The sequence below is a fragment of the Neoarius graeffei genome, chromosome 11 (genome assembly GCF_027579695.1).
Source record: "Neoarius graeffei isolate fNeoGra1 chromosome 11, fNeoGra1.pri, whole genome shotgun sequence".
In the NCBI taxonomy this organism is placed as follows: Eukaryota; Metazoa; Chordata; class Actinopteri; order Siluriformes; family Ariidae; genus Neoarius; species Neoarius graeffei.
The window spans coordinates 47,044,762-47,069,470 of record NC_083579.1 but is presented as its reverse complement, the minus strand read 5'-3'; the positions used below and the strand labels follow the sequence as shown (position 1 = coordinate 47,069,470).

The following is a 24,709-nucleotide window of genomic DNA, read 5'->3' as shown; positions in this document are numbered from 1 at the left end:
TGCATTACAGCCGTGAACGAGGATTCAAAATGGCGCCTCGGCTCAGTTTTCCCTTTTGGGCACTCTCGTTTTCTGTTAGAATTTGGTAAAGAAAAAAATAAATATATTATTTACCAGCTTAAGGTCGGTCCGTATGGTGAAATGCTGTGACCTCAGCCTTGAATACTGACCTCGGCCCAGAGGGCCTCGCTCAGTACTTTCAAGACCTCGGTCACGGTATTTCACGATACGGACCTCCCAGCTGGTAAATAACATATATATGTATTCTATTCCCTTCATATCGCTTATCCTATGTGTATTATCTCACTCTACCCAATGGAGAATGAGTGTTGGATATGATTTACGATGTTGCATGGTTGTCAAGACAAAATGATGTCACGTCAGAGACGTAAAACTTCCATGTTAGCGAGCGACTGTGACAATTTGTCAACAATCATGGCCGCCAGGTTTGCTTTGTTAAATACGGATGATTCTGAGAGAATTTTGAAAGAGAAAGACTTGAACACCCGAAAGAAATGTGTATGTATTATAATAATCATAATAATATTGGCTGGCTTTTTTTTTTCATGGAATATCAGATATATTCCATTCAGCTAGCATGATATTGAACGAGTCGAAGACGAGTATCTGATATACCACTCAACGCCAGCCAATATTATTTAAATATGTCCCTAAGATCCTCGATGGATTTCCTATGAAAATGCTAGTTTTTCAGCACGAGAAGATAAACTTCACATCTTCAAGCCACCGTGTGAGGTTCCTTTCATAATACAGACGCATTCACAAAGAAAAAGTACCCAAATTTATCAAAACAATTCGTTTCCTGACATATATAGAGATTTACAGTATGTCACGGTTTTGGTTCTCCATTTCCCGGCTGTAGCTCGGATGCAATATATGAGTGGTATATTTCCCAGTAAAACACTCGTCTCCATATAATATAGTGTGTACATAGTCATCACACCAAAGGTTTCATATTCAGGCCCATCATTTTCTTGTTACAAATTACATGATCACAAAATCAGATTGTGCAGCCAGCAAGAAAATAACAAATGTGCATATTAGGGGTGTAATGATGCACTCTGGTCACGATTCGATTCGGTTTGATTCATTATTCTGACTTTATGATTTAGATTGTATAATTGATTCTCAGAATATTTTGAACAAAATTTGAATGAAGAAAAATGATGACGATAAAGACTTCGTTTTTATTTCTGAATCATTAGCAGTGTGTGCATTTTTGTCTGTATGGAAACTAAATAAATCATAAATTGTTACAGACAAAAGTTTAATATTGTGAGCAAAATGTACTACAGGTTCACCATTTATTAAAAATAAATTCTCCCAAAACTTTGAATGAATAAAGTCTCAGACCTGGGGGAGATTGATTGATTGAAATATAATGAGTGTAGCAGCAGAAATAGCGCTCCAAAGTTGGCTAAAATGACAGAGTTCCACAGCCTCTTTCTTCAGCACTGTAGATCACCCTTTAAAAACTACTAAAGTGCTTTTTTTAAGTTACAACTTGGTTGTGTAACCATATAATACATAACGCATGTTGGTAGTTGTGATCCAGAGCTATCAGGCCTAGGGTTGAGCAGATCGGGACCTCTGCTTTCTAAACAATGCAGTTGCATTAGATGCGTAATTGATAGTAATCTGATTTCCACAATGTGAATCACACATTCCCACGATGCACATGGTCGGATTTTTTTTTCTTTGAGTCATGATGCCTTGAGCATCATTTACATACAGTATTATTACAGAAAATACCAAGGCCAGCATTCATGTACCCGATCTGATAAAATGGCTCCATAACTTGTTACGATAATGTCAGATGATGCGTTTGTCAGCCAATTTGATGGGGAACTACTTGTTTTGTTTTGATCGTCTTTACTCTTTTCTTGACAGTAAATCTTGCTCTTGGACTTATGGCCAACGATCAGGTACTATACACCTCCCAGCATAATCCATATTAAAATATCATGAAAATTATACTGAAAGACATTTATATCTGTGTCTTTTACCTCCATATTGTTGTTCCTTAGAGTAAGACGGTGGGGCTTTTGGATGCTGATGTTTATGGCCCCTCAATCCCAAAGCTGATGAACCTCAGAGGAAACCCAGAATTAACAGACAGTAGGTGATATCAGGAGGGAGCACATGCTTTTAAAATATACACTCGCTGGCCACTTTATTAGGAGCACCTGTAAACAGCTGAAGATTGGGGGGGGGGGACCAGACCAGACCAGACCAGGTCACATATTTCCAGTCTTCAGCTGTCCCAGATTCTTGTTCTTGGTTCAGAAGAGAAGAACTCAATGTGGTCTTTTGCTATTTTTGCCCTTCCAAATCATGAGCCTATGTTTGTGTGTTTTGAGATGCTTTTCTGCTCACCACGCTTGTAAAGAGTTACTACAGCCTTCCTGTCAGCTCGAACTAGGCTGGCCATTCTACTCTGACGTCTCTCATCAACAAGGCATATCCACCCAACACACTGCTGCTCACTAGATTTAATTTTTAATTTTTTTTTTTTAATCTGTCACCAACATCCATGCCATAATCAAAGTAACTGAGCTCAGATTTTATCCCCATTCTGCTATTTGATGAATTAAACAGTAATTGAAGCTCCTGAGCTGTATCTGGTTGGTTTTATTTATGATTTAATTCAGGTGAGTGGCTGATGGGCGGTGCAGAGGTGTTCTTCTAAAGAGGTCAGCGTGTGTGTGTGTGTGTGTGTGTGTGTGTGTGTGTGTGTGTGTGTGTGTGTGTGTAAAGCCATAATGACTATAGAGGTGCTGAAATGGAATAGTACCACAGGGACATGTTGTTGGTTTGAGAATCACAGCACTCTGTTAAACAGGCGTTTGTATATATTTACATCTAAATCTGTCTTTTCATTTAATTTTCAGACAACTTAATGAGACCCCTGACAAACTTTGGGATCCCTTGGTAAGCGTATATTAAATAAATTAGTGTTGAACATGAGCCAGCCTCACTGCATGTCTGCTCTGCCTTTTTCAGCATGTCCATGGGCTTCCTGGTTGAAGATGCAGCACCCATTGTGTGGAGGGGTCTGATGGTCATGTCAGCAATTGAGAAGCTCCTTAGGCAGGTGTGGCCAAAATTTCTCATTTTTCAACTTGAATGTCATGTTTATCCCTCAAAACTAAGCTGTGGTATTCAGCGTATAGCTACTAAGTAGTAATTGGTGTACAGCCAGTTGCAGAGGTGCAAACATCTACCTTTTAACCTAAAGAGCAGGTCAATGATTTCTGAATCCTTTTTATGGCAAAACGGGAGAAACCCGAAAGCTACCATTTCCTGCTTTTTCAGATAAAGCAAAAGGCGGACCAAACCCGAATAAAATCCACCCAGTGGAAAAGCTGGTTCGTTGTTTACTTTCCTTTTTACATGTAGGTGAAATTTGATGCTTGCGTTTGTGGGAAACCTTTTGAGCCAATAGAATTCTGCTGTAATGGGATTGTGGCCTTTTGATTGGTATAAAAGGGGAATCGTACCATCCTCTTGTCTCACTTTAAAAAAAAAATAGTTATTAGGCACACATTTGCGGGGTGGAATAAACAACAACAAAAAAACTCCGCCTCATTCAGTGACCTACTTGGGGAATTTTGTGGTAATAGTCACTCTTCTCTCTGTGTTTATTCACAATGTTTCACCTTTGCAAAAATCGACAACACATCGTTTCTTCTAAAAGCATAATGCTTTTTAAATATTATACTCGCTCAGATCTCTTCATCTTTTGGTGTGTTATGTCTTTAGGTTGACTGGGGCTCTTTAGATTACTTAGTGATCGACATGCCACCTGGAACAGGCGATGTACAACTTTCCATAACGCAGAACATCCCGATAGCAGGTAAATGAAAATAATAAAGACTGTCTGTTGTGTGTCCAAAACTTGATAAAGTTAATGGATGGCCAACTCAGAAACCGATTATCATAATGTTTATGATGCTCCTGCTCTGTAATCAGTATGCAATCTTTCAAGGCAATATTCAGGGGATGGTGGAAGACTAGACTTTAAAGTACTATTTATGACACGTCACTTTAGCAAAGTGTGTAGAAAAAATGTCAATGTTAACACGTGAAAGGTTTTCCTATGTGACTGCACAAATACTGTGGGGTCCAAAAGTCTGAGAGCACAATGAAAATCTGTTTTTTGGGGGTTTTTTTTCCTTTCTTCATGATACGCAAATTAGAAATGGACAAAGGTTTTAGAATTTTAAAATATTTAAAACAAAGAAAGGAAATGTTCAATATCTTGAATATTTAGTATTCAAAACTGCACTATTTCTAGGCCACATTTAAAGGTACTGACTGCAAAGTCATCTGAAATTTTAAAATTTTTTATTGTGCATGGCATTTTCCTGTGTCTTAGAGCAATATCATGTGGACGAGAGACGTGATCATTTTGATGTGCCGAGGGTTGCTTTTCTCCATTTTGGGACCGTTTTCCTCCCTCTTGAGGTAAACAGTATGGCCCGACGGAAACAGACAAACACAAGGAGCTTTACTATGTTGGAATTGAAAGCATAACTATGGAACCGTGTCACACCAAGATGGCGACGTGCGGAAAACATCGTGACTCTACGTCGGCCTCGGAGAGTTTTGAGTCACAGGGATGTAATTTGTGATTGACATTCGTGATAGATCTGTGAAACAAAAGACAAATATATCTTTTCTGTTACTGCTTTTGTGTTATCGTTTCTTTCTCTGTAAGATCAAAACATTAGGTGTATAACTCCATACTCGCTACCGTGGAGTCGAGTCCATGCATTCTAAGGCTAAGATAGCTGAGCACTCGCTAGAATAATTTCGTTATCTGTCCAGAAAAATGATGTCATTGAACCTTGCTCTATCTTGCAGTTGCACTCACTAGGAAGGCTTTCCTTTTCTTTTCCGCTGGCTTTTAGCTGGTGGGAGAGCAGAGGCCGCCATGTTTGCCCACACCGACTTGTTTTGGTTAAAAGTAGGTCAAACGTCCCACAGTGGTCACGTGATATTGTTGCTCACTTGCTTCGGCAATCTCTGGAATCGTAAAACGCGGGACGCTTTTTATCTTGGCAAAACATTTACACGTAGGATACACGGTGTGTGCAGCAGCGAAACGTCTCGAAACTCCAACAGCTATAGAAATAGAGCATTTTTGCCCAGAATTCAACTTTGCAGTCAGAACCTTTTAAACGTAAGCAAATGTGATATTATTCATGTTAATTGCTTTGCGCAAAAGCTCAAATTTTCCTTGAATCTTATCCAGTCAGTTAAAGCATGTGTTCAGATGACACTCCAATGGATTTGATATGATGTATGAATCATCAGGTTTTGCAAACTAGTGGAGTCCATGCCGGCTCAAATGCGCTGTCATTATAGCAAAAGGGGACATACCGAATACTCATTCTGCAGTTCATGTAAATATTTGTAACTCGGGTTACAGCTGATGATAAAATGATCAAATCATTACATTTTCTAAACTAGAAAAGCATTCGGAGAGCGCAGACCTCCGCCAAGAATCATTTAAAAAAATTTCCAGGATCCAGAAGGTGATCCGGATCACCGCCAAAATTTAATGGATTGTTATTTGTGCCCAGTCACACCTCTGGAAAAAATTTCAGAGCAATCCATTCATAACTTTTTCTGTAATGTTGCTAACAGACAAACCAACAAACAAACCAACACTACCGAAAATGTAACCTCCTTGGCGGAGGTAATAAAAAAATGCAAAATGACGGTGGTGGTTTCAGATCTTTGGACCACAGTTCAGTTGGTCGGGTTCAATGCCCGAACTGATGATCACATCATCAGTTTTTCTTTGGTTAATCAGACACAAGGTACGCCACCACTCTTGCCGGAGCGGTTGGGGGTTAGGTGCCTTGCCTGCTAGTCTGGGGAATCGAACCAGCAACCTTTTGGTCCCAAAGCTGTTTCTCTAACCATTAGGCCATGACTTCCCCATGACTTGGACCACACTGTATACTGAATGTTTATTTACAGGCGATATGTACATACAGGAATTTGTATTAATATTTATAAAGTTGCCTAAAACCAAGTATTGATTTGCAGTCCTGGAATGAACAAATCCACATCTGATTCAAGAAAGTGTCGTACTAAATAAAAATGCAATATGATCTTATAGTTATAAAATAAGCCAATATTTATATTGATAAAATAATGAAAGGTTAATTATAATGACCATAAAATAAATGCGCATCACTTTACATATACACACAATGACATCACTTCTACCAGATCTTTTACATATTTATTCACCTGCCATATAAAACATGGAGAGGTACATTTAAAGAGCTCCACAAATAATCTAAACTAAAAAAAAAAAAATGTGTAGCTTTAAGTGTTTGAAAAATTATGACCAGCTGGAAGAAGTTAACTTACTATGATTTCTGACCGACTTAAAACCTGCCATAGGATGCGGGAGCACAGTCAGAACTGGAATGCCGTAAAACTCCAAAATCTACAGTATATTCCGCTATCACTTTGTTTCCTAACGGCTAAAAGATCTTTACTGTGCTCTGTATTACAGGTGCTGTGATCGTGTCCACTCCACAGGACATCGCTTTGTTAGATGCGCGCAGAGGTGCTGAGATGTTCCGTAAGGTTAATGTGCCGGTGAGACTCCAAAAGCATCTGCTAAGCATGTGTAGTAACCAAAAACGTCCCTGGAAGGTGACCATGAATTCCAGATGTTTCTGGCTGTACAGAGAAAAGCTCAGTCATGTTATCAAAAGAAAGAACTATAGTTGAGGCTAGCATCTAAAGCCTAATCACTTAAAATAATATACTGTACTGATAAAGAAAGCTAATAGTGGAATACTACCTTGAAGATAATGATACTAGCATTCACTGAGGCAGAAGAGATGAGATAAGAGGAGGCTATAAGTAGCTTTGGAGGACATTTTGGGGTTTAGTTTAGTTTAGTTTTCTAGCAAAACACAGTGCTTAATTTGTACAACATGACGTACCAGAACAGCAGGCGAGAGGTGAGAGCGAGCAAGTGATCAGGAAGGGAAGAGATCATGGAATGTGTAGCTATAGATACAACAGCGTTCCAAATTCTTCACGTAATCCAGTGGTGTTGGATGTCGTCATACAGGGCTAATAGAGTAGGAATGATGACTGTGGCACAGAGGGATCGCCAGCATAACATTTCAGTGATGGCTTGGGAGGCCTGGTTTATTCAGCTGCTCATTTCCTGCGTGTTAACTTTTAAGTATGGGCTTACCCTCACAGCAAACATTTTGTTCAGAACACGAGTTCTTAAAAAGTACATCGTGCACTTTAAGCAACATGATAAGACTATAACGAGAAGAACAGTCTCCTCCCAGTGTTGCACTTTGCTCTGCTTGTTTGTGCCAGTTTTGGTGTCTTTGACATGTTTTTTTGTGTGTACCTGTGCCACAGGCTGGATTTAAAGGTGCCCTTCCACCAAAAACATTTAATACTGGCTCTTTTTGAAATACCATAGTTCACTCCGAGTTGCATATGCATGCTGCATGTGAAAATGTAATTCTACTCCCATTCCCTGTATTAGCTTATGAAAGAAAATAGTCGGAAAAACGAGCAGATCAGAAAAAGCCATACGAATTTACGTCACTTCGAAAATTAGTATTCATGGCCTTGCCCACCTTGGCTTGTGACCGCCCATGGGAAGAAACTGCGAGGAGAGAGACGTAATTCGCCCCAAGGCGCGGCACGGTGCTCCGCATCAGTTTCGTTTCTAACGGCGGCTCCAGCCCGACTTTGCACACTCGTAACTCGGGCAGGGGAGGTCCCAGCCTCCCCAGACTTGGCAGCCAGTGGCCTCTGCCCTCTCCCGAACAAAAGAGTGCTCCCTGGGCGGGCTAGCTCCGCGCCTCGGGACGTAATTCACCTAACCCTAACCCTAGGTCCCAGCCTCCCCAGACTTGGCAGCCAGCGACCCCTGCCCTCTCCCGAACGAACCAGCGCTGCCAGGGCCCGTCAGCTCCCAGCCAGGGGACGTTATTCCCCCCACATGCCCCGAGGCGAGCTCTGCTCCGTGCCTCGTGCCTTGATGAGAGCCGCTGCCGCAGGGAGTATTCAATTAAATAAATAAATGAATGAATGAACGAACGAATGAATGAGTCCCTCCCAGTCACACACACGCATGCACGTGCGCACACACAAGCATTCTGGTTGGGGAGAGAGCTCCCTTCCTCTGCTCTCCCTCTCCTCTTATAGGGCGTGGTCACTGGGGAAGACACACAAACACACGTTAATTCCCGTCAGGTGCAGTGATTCTGCCACTTACCTTCCCTGACTCCGCCCTCCATTCACAGACTGCCGCTCGGCCATGCCCCCGCTGCCACATCTGCATTGTTATTGGTCAAAACATCAATGTCGAGCCCATAATAGCCGATCGAAACAGTTTTTACAAAGACACCCACATCCGCTTGTCCTGACCCACTGGAGGTAGCGTCACAGTGCTGTTAGCCTGTTTACATGTCATGAATATTAATGAGTAAGAGCTGAAATCCTGTCATTCTCCCGCCACCCACTCCTCCACCAAACTAGAACAGCCTGAAACAAGAGAACCACAGCATTTTTTTTTCACCAAAACCGGCTCACAGGGCATTCATTCATACTAGAGGCAAAGGGGGGGTCCCATATACGTTTTCGTACATTGGGGGAGTGCCTGTTAGAGAGCGCACTTGTCCTGGGCCATCGGCATAGTGAGGTAGGGTGGCCAGTTCCTTTCCTCGCCGCCTTTAACTTCCCCAGTGTTTCCACCAGGTCCCGATTCACTGCTGGGTGGACAGGGAGCGAGCCCCAGATCCCCGTCGAGCCGAGGCTCGAACCAGGGACCGTTCGCTTAGCGGTCAAGCGCTCTAACCACGTGGCCACCTGCGCTCCTCATACTAGAGACCACTGCACAATTAATGAAAAAACGATGCAAGTGGACCTTTAAGGAATTAAGAAATGACCAAAAAAAAAAAGTCAGCCTTTTTCACCATATGAGCACAAGCACGACTGATCACTAGGAATCATGGCGCACTTGCATTATCAGTTAATCATCCTGAAAGGGAGGTGATGTAAAAATAATCATTCAGGATTATTATTATTATTACATTAGTTAATTATATTTTGATTCAAATAAAAATTCTGCAGACGTGCCTGTTCCACCTAAATATGTTCAAATGAGAGGTGCTGGATCGTGTTCCAGCATGACCCAGAACAAATTAAGTGCTGTCTGAAGGGTTGTTTTTACCTCTACCATTGATTCTTCCCACATTCTGCAGGATTCATGGAAAAATGTCTGTAAGACTGTTATTTATTGCAAATGCTGCGTCATGCGGCTAATTAATGACTTGGTTGAAAGGTCTCAGGATTGCATGTGCATAAGAAAGCGTTTAGGTAATTATCCCAGGTTCACAGAACCACAGTTACAATCATAGCTAGTGTTATGTGTGTTCATTTTAATAAATTACCTGGATTAATGGGACATTGCTGATCAGTGGAACTTCTAACAGAAATAAACCTTTGCTTAATTTGGTAAATTCATACGAGGCTTTGTAGTACTTGAGTCCAGGACTCGGACTCGAGTCTGACTCGTGCCCTAATTTTAAGGACTTGTGACTAGACTTGGACTTGAGCACTGATGACTTGGACTCGTGCATTAACCACATTCGGACTTGTAAATTGAAGACGAGGACTCAGATTTTTTTTCTTTATTTTTTGTAACGTGTCATAATAATTTGGCATAAGATATTTATACTGTATCTAGGGCGGCACGGTGGTGTAGTGGTTAGCGCTGTCGCCTCACAGCAAGAAGGTCCGGGTTCGAGCCCCGTGGCCGGCGAGGGCCTTTCTGTGCGGAGTTTGCATGTTCTCCCCGTGTCCGCGTGGGTTTCCTCCGGGTGCTCCGGTTTCCCCCACAGTCCAAAGACATGCAGGTTAGGTTAACTGGTGACTCTAAATTGACCGTAGGTGTGAATGGTTGTCTGTGTCTTTTGCTGTGTTCACACTTATACCGGTACGATAGTGGTATAACTGTATCGATACAAAGTATACCGGTACAGTTTAGTGCATCTGTCCACACTAGCGAGAAATGTTTGCGGTTTTCTTTCACGGTAGTTGAAATGCGCGTGCGCGAAATGTTTCCGTGGTAACCGAGTAACTTCCTTCCGAGAATATGGCGGATGAAACGACGTGTGTGTGCTTTTTGTTGTCAATGTACAGTCTGTATTTCTGGTGGTCATTTATTCAGTTGAATCGTATAAAACGCGCGAGGCAGTTGAGAAAGAAACAAAGAAAACAAATCTCCCTTTCTCCCCCTTCACTTTCTCCCTCTTTCCTTCTCTTCCCCTCACTTTCTCTCCCTTTTCCCCTCTTCCTCCTTTCTTCCTCCCTCTTTCCCTCTCCCTCCCTCCCTCCCCCTCTCCCTTTCTCCCCCCCTTTCTTTGCTCCATGTAGCTCCACGGTCGTTTTGAGCCATTTTGACGTTTTATTTACAGCTGGAAAGCACGTGCGTATTGTATTGTATGAATAACCCGGAAGAAGTAGGAATGGTTCATTGCGCATGCGCGTTATATTTGTATCGATACAGAACCGCTTCATCTGTCCACACTACAGCGAAGCGCTACAGTACCGATACTGTACCAGTACGAAACCCATACATTTGTGGGTTTCGTACCGATACAGTTATACCGCTACAGTACCGGTATAGTTGCTAGTGTGGACAGGTGTTGCGGTACGAAAGTAGTTTCGTATTGGTACAAAATCCCTAGTGTGGACAGGGTATATGTGTCAGCCCTGTGATGACCTGGCGACTTGTCCAGGGTGTACCCCGCCTTTCGCCCGTAGTCAGCTGGGATAGGCTCCAGCTTGCCTGCGACCCTGTAGAACAGGATAAAGCGGCTAGAGATAATGAGATGGGAGATATTTATATCTACATTAATTTTTGTACTAATTTCATGCAAGAGTGTCACACCTGCGTGCCTTGGCGTGTGCATCAGATGGACAGTGCATGCGCCATAAACGACTCTCACTTGCACAGGATTAAGGCGCAATCAGCGCGCCTGTATAAAAACTGTGAAAACACACTTAATATACAAAATATTGAGTTGTGTTGCTAACACTTTACTGAGCTTTATTTCCTTGTTTGGTTTCCTGATCCCTGATTTCCTGTTTCTCATCTTTGATTCTGCCGAGCCTACGATATCCTGCTTGTGCCTTGCTTGACCTGTTTCACTGTTTTAGAAGAAGAAGAACCCTTTATTCATGACATGCACACTTCAAGCACAGTGAGATTCATCCTCTGCATTTAACCCATCTGAAGCAGTGAACACACGCACACACTCAGAGCAGTGGGCAGCTACACCAGAGCGCCTGGGGAGCAGTCAGGGGTCAGGTACCTTGCTCAAGGGCACCTCAGCCCAAGGCCGCCTCACGTTAACCTAACTGCATGTCTTTGGACTGTGGGGGAAACCAGAGCACCAGGAGGAAACCCACGCAGACACGGGGAGAACATGCAAACTCCACACAGAAAGGCCCTCCGGCCGCTGGGTTCGAACCCGGAACCTTCTTGCTGTGAGGCGACTGTGCTAACCACTACACCACCGTGCCGCCCACGATTTTGCCTGCCAAAATGGATTGTTTACCTGTCTTCACTTGTATCAATAAACGCACCTTCTGCACTTACAGTGGTGCTTGAAAGTTTGTGAACCCTTTAGAATTTTCTATATTTCTGCATAAATATGACCTAAAACATCATCAGATTTTCACACAAGTCCTAAAAGTAGATAAAGAGAACCCAGTTAAACAAATGAGACAAAAATATTATACTTGATCATTTACTTATTGAGGAAAATGATCCAATATTACATATCTGTGAGTGGCAAAAGTATGTGAACCTCAAGGATTAGCAGTTCATTTGAAGGTGAAATTAGAGTCAGGTGTTTTCAATCAATGGGATGACAATCAGGTGTGAGTGGGCACCCTGTTTTATTTAAAGAACAGGAATCTATCAAAGTCTGATCTTCACAACACATGTTTGTGGAAGTGTATCATGGCACAAACAAAGGATATTTCTGAGGACCTCAGAAAAAGCATTGTTGATGCTTATCAGGCTGGAAAAGGTTACAAAACCATCTCTAAAGAGTTTGGACTCCACCAATCCACAGTCAGACAGATTGTGTACAAACGGAGGAAATTCAAGACCATTGTTACCCTCCCCAGGAGTGGTCAACCAACAAAGATCACTCCAAGAGCAAGGCGTGTAATAGTCGGCGAGGTCACAAAGGACCCCAGGGTAACTTCTAAGCAACTGAAGGCCTCTCTCACATTGGCTTATGTTAATGTTCATGAGTCCACCATCAGGAGAACACTGAACAACAATGGTGTGCATGGCAGGGTTGAAGGAGAAAGCCACTGCTCTCCAAAAAGAACATTGCTGCTCATCTGCAGTTTGCTAAAGATCACGTGGACAAGCCAGAAGGCTATTGGAAAAATGTTTTGTGGATGGATGAGACCAAAATAGAACTTTTTGGTTTAAATGAGAAGCGTTATGTTTGGAGAAAAGGAAAACACTGCATTCCAGCATAAGAACCTTAGCCCATCTGTGAAACATGGTGGTGGTAGTATCATGGTTTGGGCCCATTTTGCTGCATCTGGGCCAGAACAGCTTGCCATCATTGATGGAACAATGAATTCTGAATTATACCAGCGAATTCTAAAGGAAAATGTCAGGACATCTGTCCATGAACTGAATCTCAAGAGAAGGTGGGTCATGCAGCAAGACAACGACCCTAAGCACACAAGTTGTTCTACCAAAGAATGGCTAAAGAAGAATAAAGTTAATGTTTTGGAATGGCCAAGTCAAAGTCCTGACCTTAATCCAATCGAAATGTTGTGGAAGGACCTGAAGTGAGCAGTTGATGTGAGGAAACCCACCAACATCCCAGAGTTGAAGCTGTTCTGTACAGAGGAATGGGCTAAAATTCCTCCAAGCCGGTGTGCAGGACTGATCAACAGTTACCGGAAACATTTAGTTGCAGTTATTGCTGCACAAGGGGGTCACACCAGATACTGAAAGCAAAGGTTCACATATTTTTGCCACTCTCAGATATGTAATATTGGATCATTTTCCTCAATACATAAATGACCAAGTATAATATTTTTGTCTCATTTGTTTAACTGGGTTCTCTTTATCTACTTTTAGGACTTGTGTGAAAATCTGATAATGTTTTTGGTCATATTTATGCAGAAATATAGAAAATTCTAAAGGGTTCACAAACTTTCAAGCACCACTGTACATCCGTCTCCCAACCATCTCTGACAGAATACTTCACACTCCCTGACAAAAAGAATACACATTCACCTTTGTCAGGGAATGTGAAGTATTCACATATAAATACATCATGTTCAGGAACAATCTAACATTAATGGCGCTAAAACAGCCACCGTCAAATGGTGTGGTTGGAATTTTGTTCTCGGACTCGACTCGGATCAGTAGTGGACTCGACTCGAAATTTTTTTATGACTTGGACTTGAACACTGGGAACTCCAGACTGGATTCGGACTTGAGGTTTAGTGACTCAACTACAACACTGATCTATACACGAGTAAAGTTATGTTGTTATGATTTAAAGTTTTATTCATTATAGTCTAGTTTGAAGATTTTAAAAAAAGATGTCTTTTTTGTAGGTGCTGGGCTTGGTTCAAAACATGAGTGTTTTCCAGTGTCCTCAGTGCAACCACCAGACACACATCTTTGGCTCAGATGGTGTAAGGGAACTGGCATGTGCACTTGGAGTAGAGGTTCTTGGTAAGACTTGTTTACCAAATAAAACCTAAAAAAAACCCCAAGTGAAACCACCAGAAAACTAATAAAAAATGAACTTGAATTTAGTGTCATCATTACATAGTAGGACATAGTTGTAAGGGTGTTTTCTCACTTGGCTCACACTTGGCCCAGGTTTGATTTTGAATTAGTTTGGGTGAGGATGTCATCATCGCAGGTTGACCTTCATACAGTGCAATACCTTCAGAAACTTTGTTGTGCACGCAGTTTTGCTAAATAGGAGATTAAAAAAAAGTGCATCCCATATACCCTTTATTGTTCTTAAGGTTTATTTTAATATATTAATTTATTAGCATTTTTGAGTTGGAGTCATGCCTTCTCACTCGATATTTATAGAAGGTATTGTCTGGTATTTCTGGCTTTGTGAAACTTAAAATAAAACGGAACATTGTGAGTTCAATTGATTTATTACCCGGCCCTGGAAGTAGATCGCTTATACACGGCTGAACAGAGATCTATTCCAGGTTCGACAACAGCTTTTACAATTCATCAAGTGTACAAACTCAGTGCAGAGAACTATGACCCAAGAAAAAAAAATTTTATAAAATGTGAAAATGCCCATAAGTGTATTAGTATATATAGTACATATGGAGATTTGGGCAGTATATGACAAGTCATACAAGTTGTATGAAAAGACGTGAAGTAGTACGGTATATGTTTTGACCCTGCATGTTTGGTCTGCATCCACTACAGGTGACATTCCACTTCATCTGAACATCAGAGAAACGTCAGATCAGGGTCGGCCGGTGGTTGTGTCCTGTCCTGACAGTCCTGAGGTGATTGCATCATGATTAAATTATACATGTTGAAGCTGTTCTTCATAAATATCACCTCTACTTAACTCAAGGTGATGTTTTTGGAGAGCAGTTTCAAATGCATTGTGTAGATCATGCAAGAATCTGTACATATGCTGTATAATCTGTATAATATATTATTTACAAGCTGGGAGGTCCGTATTGTGAAATACCGTGACCGAGGTCTTGAAAGTACTGACCGAGGCCCTCTGGGCCGAGTTCAGTATTCAAGGCCGAGGTCACGGTATTTCACCATACGGACCGACCTTAAGCTGGTAAATAATATATTTATTTTTTTCTTTACCAAATTCTAACAGAAAACAAGAGTGCCCGAAAGGGAAAACCGAGCCGAGGCGAGCCGCCATTTTGAATCCTCGTTCACGGCTGTAATGCAAATTGCTTCCTCCTCAGTATACAAGTGCACTTCCATGGCAGGAAAAAAACTACATTTTGCTGCCTATGTAGTCCCCTATTTATACAAAATTGAGTCATTCAGGAGTCAGCCATGTTTTTGCTCGGAGTTAGCAAGTTAGAGGTTTTTAGCTTTCTCCTGAAATTTTTTTTTTTTTTCTTCCTCAGGGTAGTAAAACTTGCTTTCGCTGTGAAGACTGTCGTTATCGCTATCCATGCTGTAAAATTAATGCTATTATGCTGAGAAATGCTGGCAAAAATGTATAAGATTTTTGATAATCTTATAAATAAATCTTATAAAAAAGATAAATGTTGACAAAAATTGCTACTATGTTGTTTGTTGTTGTGAACGAGCGAGTCACTAGGGGGCCGTAATCGGGGTCCGTACAGGATACGGATCCGCTCGCCAGCCAATCAGAGCGCAGGATTTGATGGAAACCGGACCGCGAAAAAAATAAAATGTTTCTGTATGGCAAAAGTATGTGGACACTTGACCATCACACCCATATGTGATTCTTCGTCAAACTGTTGCCACAAAGTTGGAACCACACAATTGTCTAAGATATCTTTGTATGCTGGAGCGTTATGATTTCACTTCATTGGAACGAAGAGGCCCAAACATATTCCAGTGTAATAATGCTCATGTGCACCAAGTGAGCTCCATAAAGACATGGTATGCCAAGGTTGGACTGGCAAATATTCAGTTGCCTGTATAGAATCCTGATCTCAATTGGACTGAACATCTTTGTGTTGAATGAACTGGAACGCTGACTGCATCCAAGGCCTCTTCACCCAACATCAGTGTCTGACCTCACGAATGTTCTTGTGGTTGAATGAGCAAAAGCCATGCTCTAAAATCTAGTGGAAAGCCTTCCCAGAAGAGTGAAGGTTATTATAACAGCAAAGAGGAAATAAATCTGGAATGGGATGTTCAAAAGGCACATACCAATGTGATGGTCAGGTGTCCACAAACTTTTGACAGTATAATGTGTGTGTGTGTGTGTGTGTGTGTGTATACCAATCAGCCATAACATTAAAACCACTGATGGCAGGTGAAGTGAATAGCATTGATTATCTCATTACAGTGGCATCTGTCAAGGGGTGGGATATATTAGGCAGCAGTAGAACAGCCAGTTCTTGAAGTTGATGTGTTGGAAGCAGGAAAAATGGGCAAACGTAAGGATCTGAGCGACTTTGACGAGCCAAAATGTGTCTGAGCATCTCCAAAATGGCACATATTATGGGGTGTTCCTGGTATGCAGTGGTGAGCACATACCAAAAGTGGTCCAAGGAAGGACAGCCAGTGAAGTGGCAACAGGGTCATGGGTGTCGAAGGGTCATTGATTCGCAAGGAGCATGAAGGCTAGCTCATGGGTCCAATCCCACAGAAGAGCTACTGTAGCACAAACTGCTGAAAAGGTTAAAAACCGAAAAGTGTCGGCTGATCGGTGTATATAATGATGACGACATGATTGGCATTGTGCATTTAAAACTGTTCACAAAAAAACCCCACTTCTCTTTTATGCTGTGTAGGGTTCATGGGTACTAGGTAGTAAAATTATGGAAAAGTGCGGAATTTGAGTTAGATTATTTCCAGGTCTGGCAAATTTTGGATAAAATACTTGAAATCCTTTTTTTCTTTTTAAAATATAATTTACTACTAAGAATTTTTGTAAATTATTTTATAATTGCACTCAAGGTGATTTATGATGGTTAATTATAGCCTGTCTACTTTTTCCTGAAATAGGGATATTATAGGCGACCTAAGTGTTTCAGAGCTACATGTCAAGCCCTTGACCAAAAATGTTATCTGTATCCGCTGTCAGCACAAGCAGCATGTAGTAGCAGTAATTATAATTAATATAGCTTTGTGGTGTTAAATTGAACAGTACAATATAGCGAGACAAGGAAATGTCCTTGCAAATGTTATTAATATGCTAACTACAGCTGTTAGCAGAATGATACGAGAGCCATGAAACTGTAGCAGGGCCAAGCCATCTGTTAATTCTTGTTATAAACCTATTAGAATCTGAAAGAGATCTATTATCTATTTCTAACTGAACATTTCTTAACAACAAGAACATAAGTCATATCCCTATGTAAATGAAATAACCTTATGATGGTTGATTTGGTTGTTGAAAGTTTGACTTGTGATCACATACTGTTTCTGCTTGATTACGTGCAGGCTGAAGCGTACAGACGCGTCGCCTCCGCAGTGGTGCGTCGCCTCACAGAGGAGTCCAGCTAAATGACTTCAACACTGTTATAATATTTATTTATTGGTCATTCATACTGAGAAATTTCAATAAATATTTTACTCATGACCATATTACATGATGTTTACCAGGCTTATGAGTAGATTTTTAAGAACCTTAGATTTTCTTTTTTTTTCTGTCATTGAAACTATGCTTTATGAATAAAAGAGTATGCTGTATGTGGAAAAAGTAGGATTCCATTTTGAAAGGTTCACATGTGGAAATGCATGGGGAAATGCTTAATTTCCTGCATACCTTATAAAATATTTGTCAGCACTGTTTCTAGAGAGGCCTGGCACTGCAGGATAAGGTCTGGATTTCAGAAAGAAAAGCTGATGAGACAAAGCAGACAGGAAGCTAAATGATGTATTTTGATATATGAATTACCGGTCCTCACACAATCATTAGCTAGCTACCATGCAACCAGTAATGCTGAGTACACTATATGGCCATACGTTTGTGGAGACCTGACCAAGCACATCCATATGTGCTTGTTGAAGATCCCATTCCAGGTTTCGTCCTTCTAGGAGCAGTGTCATGCTGGAACATGTTCGGGCCTCTTAGTTCCAGTGAAGGGAAATTGTAATGCTACTTGTATAAGCATACAAAGACGTTCCATACAGTTGTGTGCTTCTTTGTGGCAACAGTTTGAGGAAGACCCATATATGGATGAGATGGTCATGTCTGCATACTTTTGGCTATATACTGTAGTGTACTGATGGTGACAACTGAAAACCTCATGAGAACTCATACCAATTTGCCACTGTGAGAATGGTTTGGAGTTTTTCTTTGTATAAAAATAAACTTTTTTTTTTTCTTTTTAATCATGTTCTACATACTGTATTTTCTGTTGCACATTTGGCAGAAACAAATTAAACACTTTGTACAGTCCAGTTGAGTCTTTACATGCTTTTCATTCCTAAATGAAAATCAAGGCAGTGTTCCCGTTAAAAGCGCAAGGCGGTGCTTCCACTAAAATCATGCTTTTTTTTTTTTTTTACTCACTGAGTGAAGTCAGAGTGGTCCATTTACAGTACTAAAATTGGTCTGATATTGATTAAAGATCGCATTAGACTGGAAATGATGCTACATGAGAGAGTCTTCTAGGGGAATAGAAAAACATAACTTCCTGCATAGTTTTCTGGTTGCTATGACAGCTTGTGCACTCCCTCCAACAACCAATAAAGCAATCTGTGATTCATCAGGTCAAATAAGTTTGCTTGCTTATTTATCATATTTCTCTGTTCCTGGTATAAAGTCATAAAGTCACAACTGCATAATGACTTACAGTGGTGCTTGAACGTTTGTGAACCCTTTAGAATGTTCTATATTTCTGCATAAATATGATCTAAAACAACATCAGATTTTCACACAAGTCCTAAAAGTAGATAAAGAGAACCCAGTTAAACAAACGAGACAAAAATATTATACTTGGTCATTTATTTATTGAGGAAAATGATCCAATATTACATATCTGTGAGTGGCAAAAGTATGTGAACCTCTATGTTTAGCAGTTAATTTGAAGGTGAAATTAGAGCCCCGTGTTTTCAATCAATGGGACAACAATCAGGTGTGAGTGGGCACCCTGTTTTATTTAAAGAACAGGGATCTATCAAAGTCTGATCTTCACAACACATGTTTGTGGAAGCGTATCATGGCACGAACAAAGGAGATTTCTGAGGACCTCAGAAAAAGCGTTGTTGATGCTCATCAGGTTGGAAAAGGTTGCAAAACCATCTCTAAAGAGTTTGGACTCCACCAATCCACAGTCAGACAGATTGTGTACAAATGGAGGAAATTCAAGACCATTGTTACCCTCCCCAGGAGTGGCCAACCAACAAAGATCACTCCAAGAGCAAGGCGTGTAATAGTCGGCGAGGTCACAAAGGACCCCAGGGTAATTTCTAAGCAACTGAAGGCCTCTTTCTCACATTGGCTAATGTTAATGTTCATGAGTCCACCAGCAGGAGAACAGTGAACAACAATGGTGTGCATGGCAGGGTTGCAAGGAGAAAGACACTGCTCTCCAAAAAGAACATTGCTGCTCGTCTGCAGTTTGATAAAGATCACATGGGCAAGCCAGAAGGCTACTGGAAAAATGTTTTGTGGACAGATGAGACCAAAATAGAACTTTTTGGTTTAAATGAGAAGCGTTATGTTTGGAGAAAGGAAAACACTGCATTGCAACATAAAAACCTTATCCCATCTGTGAAACATGGTGGTGGTAGTATCACAGTTTGGGCCTGTTTTGCTGCATCTGGGCCAGGACGCCTTGCCATCATTGATGGAACAATGAATTCTGAATTATACCAGTGAATTCTAAAAGAAAATGTCAGGACATCTGTCCATGAACTGAATCTCAAGAGAAGGTGGGTCATGAAGTAAGACAACGACCCTAAGCACACAAGTTGTTCTACCAAAGAATGGTTAAAGAAGAATAAAGTTAATGCTTTGGAATGGCCAAGTCAAAGTCCTGACCTTAATCCAATCGAAATGTTGTGGAAGGACCTGAAGTGAGCAGTTTATGTGAGGAAACCCACCAACATCCCAGAGTTGAAGCTGTTCTGTACAGAGGAACGGGCTAAAATTCCTCCAAGCCGGTGTGCAGGACTGATCAACAGTTACCGGAAACGTTTAGTTGCAGTTATTGCTGCACAAGGGGGTCACACCAGATACTGAAAGCAAAGGTTCACATACTTTTGCCACTCACAGATATGTAATATTGGATCATTTTCCTCAGTAAATAAATGACCATGTATAATATTTTTGTCTCATTTGTTTAACTGGGTTCTCTTTATCTACTTTTAGGACTTGTGTGAAAATCTGATGATCTTTAGGTCATTTTTATGCAGAAATATAGAAAATTCTAAAGGGTTCACAAACTTTCAAGCACCACTGTATCTAGGCTTTAATATTATATTATGTAGTGCTGAAATGTGTTTGGTGGAGTTTGCTTTCCTGTGAATGCCATGACCTTTGTAAACCTAATGAAAATCGGGGATTGGATGATGTTAAGGTTATGCTGAGACATTCATGTTGTTTATTTGCCGGGGGTAATACGACTTGTCTGTAAGAGGAGATCATCTGACAGATGGACTCAAACCAGTCAGAGTAGATTTCAGGAGACAAAAAAATAATGACTGGTTATGATGTCACATTTACATCTCATTCGACAGGTCACATTCTGTCTTCTAATGGCACATAGCATTGTGGATCTACTGTAACCTCTATGCTACATCATTTCAATAAATAACAGGCTGCAGTATTCGGCATGTTTTATTATTATTATTATTATTATTATTTTGGGGGTGGCACGGTGGTGTAGTGGTTAGCGCTGTCGCCTCACAGCAAGAAGGTCCGGGTTCGAGCCCTGTGGCCGGCGAGGGCCTTTCTGTATGGAGTTTGCATGTTCTCCCCGTGTCCGCGTGGGTTTCCTCCGGGTGCTCCGGTTTCCCCCACAGTCCAAAGACATGCAGGTTAGGTTAACTGGTGACGCTAAATTGACCGTAGGTGTGAATGTGAGTGTGAATGGTTGTCTGTGTCTATGTGTCAGCCCTGTGATGACCTGGCGACTTGTCCAGGGTGTACCCCGCCTTTCGCCCGTAGTCAGCTGGGATAGGCTCCAGCTTGCCTGCGACCCTGTAGAAGGATAAAGCGGCTAGAGATAATGAGATGAGATGAGATGATGTCACATTTACATCTCATTCGACAGGTCACATCCTGTCTTCTAATGGCACATAGCATTGTGGATCTACTGTAACCTCTATGCTACATCATTTCAATAAATAACAGGCTGCAGTATTCGGCATGTTTTATTATTATTATTATTATTATTATTTTGGACTTGTCCAGGGTGTACCCCGCCTTTCGCCCGTAGCCAGCTGGGATAGGCTCCAGCTTGCCTGCGACCCTGTAGAAGGATAAAGCGGCTAGAGATAATGAGATGAGATTATTATTTTGGACTTGTCCAGGGTGTACCCCGCCTTTCGCCTGTAGTCAGCTGGGATAGGCTCCAGCTTGCCTACGACCCTGTAGAACAGGATAAAGCGGCTAGAGATAATGAGATGAGATGAGATTATTATTTTGGGGGTGGCACGGTGGTGTAGTGGTTAGCGCTGTCGCCTCACAGCAAGAAGGTCCGGGTTCGAGCCCTGTGGCCGGCGAGGGCCTTTCTGTGTGGAGTTTGCATGTTCTCCCCGTGTCCGCGTGGGTTTCCTCCGGGTGCTCCGGTTTCCCCCACAGTCCAAAGACATGCAGGTTAGGTTAACTGGTGACTCTAAATTGACCGTAGGTGTGAATGTGAGTGTGAATGGTTGTCTGTGTCTATGTGTCAGCCCTGTGATGACCTGGCGACTTGTCCAGGTTGTACCCCGCCTTTCGCCCGTAGTCAGCTGGGATAGGCTCCAGCTTGCCTGCGACCCTGTAAAACAGGATAAAGCGGCTAGAGATAATGAAATGAGATTATTATTTTTCACTCTATTTATTTAAATACCAGAGGCCAAGAAATGGAATTACTACCTATTTTGGGAGTATCTGTGTTCAGCATTGAATTTATTTGTGATGTCAGACTCCACACGAATGGTCAATGGCTCATATGAAAGTAAACAACTTTTTTCCTCCCTTTTCTATTTGTTTTTGTAACTGTAAAGCGACCTTGGATGTGAGAAAGGCACTATATAAATTAAGCGTATTATTAGACACTCTGGATTTTAAGAACTTGAAATTTTTCTTCATTTTTTTTTAACCTAGCCTACTATTATAATTTGTTGTGGCAGTTTTGTATGGTGTTTTACTATCTAAAAAGCTTTAGTTGTGCTTTCTGTTTCATCTCTATACCAAAGTTATTGTGGAGAGGTGTGAATTGTTTGCCTAGCAGGGAACATGCTTCCGATTTTCCATTGTCCTGCTCATCAGCAGCTAAACACAGAGTCATGATACTCTACACTCAGATACTCAAGTGTCTTGACTAATCATATAACAGACTTGCAGAGATAAAATGATTCATTTGTTTCTACTAATTGAAGATGTCCGATAAGTTGATTTCTATTCTGCTGGCGGAATAGTCCAGACTATGGAACTGTCGTCTTCTACTTTCGTCTGCTCTCACCAGATCTTTTTTTTTTTTCCCTCTCTGCATATTTGATTTGGCATTTGTTTTACACCAGATGCCCTTCCTGAAGCAAACCTCCCCAATGTATCCAGGCTTGGGACCAGTACTAAGTATGCACTGGCTTGTGTATTTTACCTATCTACATGTCTTTGAACTGGGGGGGAAAACCAGATCACCTGTAGCAAACTCACGTAGACATGGGGAGAACATCCAAACTCTACACAGAAAGGCCCCCGTCAGCCATGAGGTTCGAACCCGGAACCTTCTTGCTATGAAGTGACAGTGCTAACCACTACACCTCCATGCCGCCCTGGACTATGGAACTGTACTGGGAAGGAAATTCAGACCTATATCTATAGAAGCTATTTCTTCTGCCCTTTTTTAAAAGCACTCATATAGTTGTTCACTTTCAGTTTACAAACAAAAGAGCTCCCCATAATAGGCCAGTCGACTTTGTTTCAAGTGACTTTTTGTATTGTCACTCCAATTTTATGTCTTTTCTGACAAATGATTGGCTGATATCTGCCTTTAGGATCTCCATCACAGTTTAAAGCCAATAACTGACACATTTAGACAAACTTAAGTAGGCCTACTTTAAGTATTTTAAATCCTGCATCACTGTTCTTCATACAATCCCTTTTTCGCTTTCGGAAGAACTTCTTTCAAAAGCTAGAATCATTAACCACACAGACAAACTTTGACTGTAGTACAATATGGTATTTACTGTATGTATTGAGCTAGATCTAGCCTGTTGGATTGATTGCTCTTTCTCAGGATGCTGCTGCATACATTAACACACATATATTGATATGCCTTACAAACAGGATTCCTAATACGCATTGCATACTGTGTTTTAAACAGTAACATTACAGTTACTGCTGTTGCTTTACCCATGGTGTACGAAGCTCTATCCTCATTCATTCCCACTGTCACTGTAGGAATATATTTCATTTTTGTATGCGAGATATACTGTATCACCACTCTAATCTGGACAGGTTGAGGCATGAATGATCTGCAGTTCAAGGAAAAGTTTGGTGTCGGTGTAAGTGTCTGATATGATATGCTAAGTTTAGTTTTATTCATACCGTGAAATGCATCTGGCAGTCTTATAAGCTACTAAACACGAAGTAACTCAGGATGAGACTGCCATAAGGACATGGAGTGTTTACCTAGTAGGCTATGTATAGTCCTTATTTAAAATGATCACGTTCAAGTAATTATGTTTGTTCATGGTTGAGGGGTTTGAAACGTGACATGACTCAGCTAAGGAGTAAAGCTTTTGCCCAGTTAAGTAAGTAAAATTTAATAAGAGAGAGAGAGAGAGTTCCTGCTTCCGGAGGCTTGGGGGGGAATCAATAATTACATCAGGGGGTTAGGTTGCACAAGACAGGCCAGAGGGTGATTATGTTAAATGAATTTGAAGCAAAGTGATAAAGAGGTATAGCACATTTTCTGTTTTTCAATACAAAAAAAAAGAGAGAGAGAGAGAAAGTGTAGGTCAGGGCAGATACATGAGCCACAAATGAGTCATTTTGCTTTCTGGCATAGTCAATAGTGCAATCCGTGTGTGATACATTTAAACTCTACACACAGCATGCTGTTAGAAAGGTCATTAAGGAAGCCATTATTAAACTACATTTTTCATGGTGCTCTTTGTATTCTTAATAAACCAGTGCTTTAATTTCATCAAGTTCATGTTACAAACTAAGAAATGAACAGGAAACAAATTTGAACTGCTGGAACTCACCATTTCTCAAAATGAAACTAAAATGCTTTCCACGTGTATTATATAGCAGATAAGCATCCATTATTGATTGGGCTTGGTTGAAGTGTGACTGCTGGAGCCGTGGTGTTTAGGATATGCTAATAGCAAGCTTAAAATAAACTCTTATGAATGTTTGATGGCAGATTTCTAAATCGCAGGCCATACGCACTGCAGAAATCTGACTCAGCTGGTTAATATTTGTCTTTCTAAATTCATTTCTACTTGAGTTAGGCTTTGCTTTGTTTCAGCTGCTTTCTGCTCAGATGAACTGCAGACAAAAAAAAGAAAAAAAAAGAAACATTGCCATTGTTTTGAAAGCCACTTCCTGCATTCCAAAAGGCAAAATGGATCCATCAGGAGAATTGTAAGGAGCTGTAAATTTTCGCAGGACTTTCCTCTTTCGAAACAGCTGGAGAGCCACACCCTCACACACACACACACACACACACAGATACACTGAAAATGGTTGAACAGAACTTTGGACTCTTGAACCCAGAAGTGAATCTTTATGCAGATCAC

General features: G+C 41.2%; 1 protein-coding gene across 3 annotated transcripts in view; it reads left to right on the top strand.

Annotated features, from left to right (window-relative positions):
* nubpl (nucleotide binding protein-like) overlaps nt 1-18,208 on the top strand; it is a 33,630-nt gene extending 15,422 nt beyond the window's left edge. For 2 of the 3 annotated variants that reach the window (XM_060934023.1, XM_060934024.1), the window contains 9 exons: nt 1,912-1,946; nt 2,049-2,139; nt 2,913-2,952; nt 3,025-3,115; nt 3,784-3,877; nt 6,560-6,645; nt 13,699-13,819; nt 14,549-14,631; nt 17,246-18,208. In XM_060934023.1, the coding sequence (XP_060790006.1) occupies nt 1,912-1,946; nt 2,049-2,139; nt 2,913-2,952; nt 3,025-3,115; nt 3,784-3,877; nt 6,560-6,645; nt 13,699-13,819; nt 14,549-14,631; nt 17,246-17,308 (704 nt within the window). In that variant the 3' untranslated portion in view covers nt 17,309-18,208. The other variant, XM_060934025.1, reaches the window with a different exon arrangement.
* The last annotated feature ends 6,501 nt before the right edge of the window (nt 18,209-24,709 follow it).